We start from the raw sequence: 2,847 nt of genomic DNA, 5'->3' as shown, positions 1-2,847 counted from the left end.
TCTGGTTGCCAACATTGCTGATAATAAAGTCTTTTTTGGACCTGAGTTGCCACCAGAGATGGCTCTGAGGAGAAAGTTTGAGATCTTACTGCAGTCTGAATTCAACTTTCAGCTCTCCAAACCTGTTGAGATGCTGCCTGTCAGGTCTTCCATGCTGACCAAGAGAAGTTGGGATCTGGCTTTTGAGGTGCCAATGATTACCTATCAAACTTCTGAGCAGGAGCACATGCCTGTGGCAAGGGCACTTTTTCCTTCGTTGGAAATCTCTGACACAGAGGAAATACAGTCTGAGATTGCTCCTGTATCTGTGGATATCTCTGATCAGGCACAGAGGAAAATTAGAAGGCCAAGGAAAACATTGGCACCAATCCCAATTGTGGAGACTTCTGTCAGGAGGTGCACCAGGGGGTCTTTGCAGAGAGATGGTTTCAAGCCAGTCTTCCAGGAGCTACCTATGCAGTCCAAGAGGAGGAAGCCAAAGCCCAAGCCTTTCTCTGCCACAGTGTCTGACAACCTGTAGGATGAGCAACTAGAAGATCTTCCACCTCCAACTCCTATCAATAAGCTACAGCAGATTGGCAAGGAGCTTGGCATTGCAGATGATCTCCTTTCTGTGGAGAAGCTTATGGCTGATCCCACTGCTACTCCAGAAAATGATGCAAATGTGTAGTGACATACTAGCTGGTGGGGGTGGATCATGTCTTTCTTTGGTCCTCTTTTGTCAGGGATATGGTCTTATTTTGGTCCCTGTAATATTTTAAGTGTCTCTTGTCGCACTCAGGTTACTTTTGTTGGCATTATGTGCCACCAGACTTTATTATCTCCTCATAGGTGTTTTAATGAGTAATGCATGTAAAAGCTGGAATGTTTTATGCTGGAATGTTAGAGGATTGAACTCTGATGCAAGGCAAAGGGCTATCAGGCAGAAACTGGATGAGAGTCAATGTGCTGTTGCTTGTTTCCAAGAAACTAAGTGCAGCTCTTTTGATTATAGATCTATTAGATCCTTTTGCCCCAAAAGATTTGATAGCTTTGCTTTCTCCCCTTCTCTGGGAGCTTCTGGGGGCCTCTTGGTGGTTTGGAATTCGTCCATTTTTTGGGGCACTGTGCTTGAGATTCAGCCTTTTGCTATTTTAGTTGAGTTTCTCTCTAAGCAGAATAATGAGAAATGGTCCTTAGTTTCAGTCTATGGTCCTTGTCAAGGGGAAGCTAGAGATAATTTTGTCAGCTGGCTTTATAACCTGCATATACCTATGGATGATAATTGGCTCCTGGTGGGTGATTTTAACTTTATAAGATCTCTAGAGAACAGGAATTTGCCAGGGGGGACCTGAATGATATCTTCATTTTCAATGAAATCATTGCCCATCTGGGTTTGCTTGAGCTGCCTCTTAAAGGAAGATCTTACACATGGTCTAATATGCAAGATAGCCCACTTTTAGAACAGTTGGATTGGTTCTTCACTTCTGCAGATTGGATTTCTTCTTACCCCATGACTGAAGTTTTGCCCTTGGCCAGAACTGCTTCTGACCATGTGCCATGTGTTGTCACAATTAAAACCTCCATTCCTAAATCTAAAATATTTCGGTTTGAGAACTTCTGGGTTGAGCTTGAGGGATTTATGGAATGTGTTCAACAGTCATGGCAGAAATCTTTTCATAAAGCTCATATCACTGCTAGGATTGCTGATAAGTTCAAGAGTTTAAGAGGTGCCCTTAAGAAGTGGCAGTTAAACTTTTCCAAGCTGAAAATTTTGATAGCCAAATGCAATGAGGTCATTCTGTGTCTTGATGGCCTTGAGGAGCTAAGGCCTTTATTACCTGAATTTAATTTCAGGAAGGTAGTCAAGTTGCATGTGGAGCAACTCTTACATCTTCAGTTTGTTTATTGGAAAAAGAGGTGCACAATTAGATATATTAAAGTTGCTGGTGAAAATACCAAATTCTTCCATGCTATGGCCACTGAGAGGCATAGAAGAAATTCTATTGCTTCCTTGAAGGACACTGATGGGACAATTGTCTCTAATCACTCTCAGATGGAGGGCATCATTTGGAACTTTTTCAAGAATAGAATGGGAGTCTAATGGAGTTGCCATGGGTTTTGATCTCAGCAAGTTGCTTAAGCCAGTTGAAGGATTGGATTTTCTTACTGAACCATTCACTAAGGAGGAAATGGATGACACTGTCAAACTTATGCCAATAGACAAAGCACCTGGTCCTGATGGTTTTAATGGTTTGTTCTTTAAGAAGTGCTGGCACATTATCTGTCATGATTTTTATGAGTTGGCTGAGGCTTTTCATTCTGGTACTGCAAATTTGGAAAACATCAATGGCTCTTATATCACCCTGCTCCCAAAAAAATTGAGCCCTGAAGGGATTAGTGATTATAGACCAATTTCCTTGACTGGGATGGGTCTTAAGTTTCTGTCTAAGATGGCTGCAAATAGGTTCCAAAAGATAATTATGGCATGCATACATAAGAATCAGTATGGCTTTATAAAGAGCAGGACTATCCAGGATTGCATTGGCTGGTCCTTGGAATATTTGCATCAGTGCCATCAATCTAAGAGGCCTATTGTGATTCTTAAGCTGGATTTTGAAAAGGCTTTTGACTCAATTGAGCATGAAACCATTTTGCAGATTGTTAAATACAAAGGCTTCAATTAGAGATGGATTCTCCGGGTCAAACAGCTTCTCTCCACTGGGACATCATTAGTCCTTCTAAATGGTGTACCTGGTAGGCAATTCCTTTGTAAAAAGGGGGTTAGACAGGGTGACTGTCTCTCACCTTTACTCTTTGTTATTGCTGCTGATCTTCTCCAAACAGTGGTAAATGATATGTTCAGGA

The 2,847-nt window shown here is 41.8% G+C and overlaps 1 protein-coding gene across 1 annotated transcript; it reads left to right on the top strand.

The window, feature by feature from the left end:
• The first annotated feature begins 1,492 nt into the window (after window positions 1–1,492).
• On the top strand, window positions 1,493–2,083 carry LOC141023207 (uncharacterized). The gene has a single exon (XM_073499551.1). The coding sequence runs from the start codon at window positions 1,493–1,495 to the stop codon at window positions 2,081–2,083; it is 591 nt and encodes a 196-aa protein (XP_073355652.1).
• Window positions 2,084–2,847: the final 764 nt, after the last annotated feature.

Source organism: Aegilops tauschii, chromosome 5, assembly GCF_002575655.3.
Source record: "Aegilops tauschii subsp. strangulata cultivar AL8/78 chromosome 5, Aet v6.0, whole genome shotgun sequence".
NCBI lineage: Eukaryota > Viridiplantae > Streptophyta > Magnoliopsida > Poales > Poaceae > Aegilops > Aegilops tauschii.
Note: the sequence above shows the minus strand (reverse complement) of the source record. Positions and strands in the feature narration are given on the sequence as shown.

Excerpts from the sequence above, each read along its gene's own strand:
- LOC141023207 (XM_073499551.1), top strand. The coding sequence starts at position 1,493 with ATGACTGAAGTTTTGCCCTTGGCCAGAACTGCTTCTGACCATGTGCCA.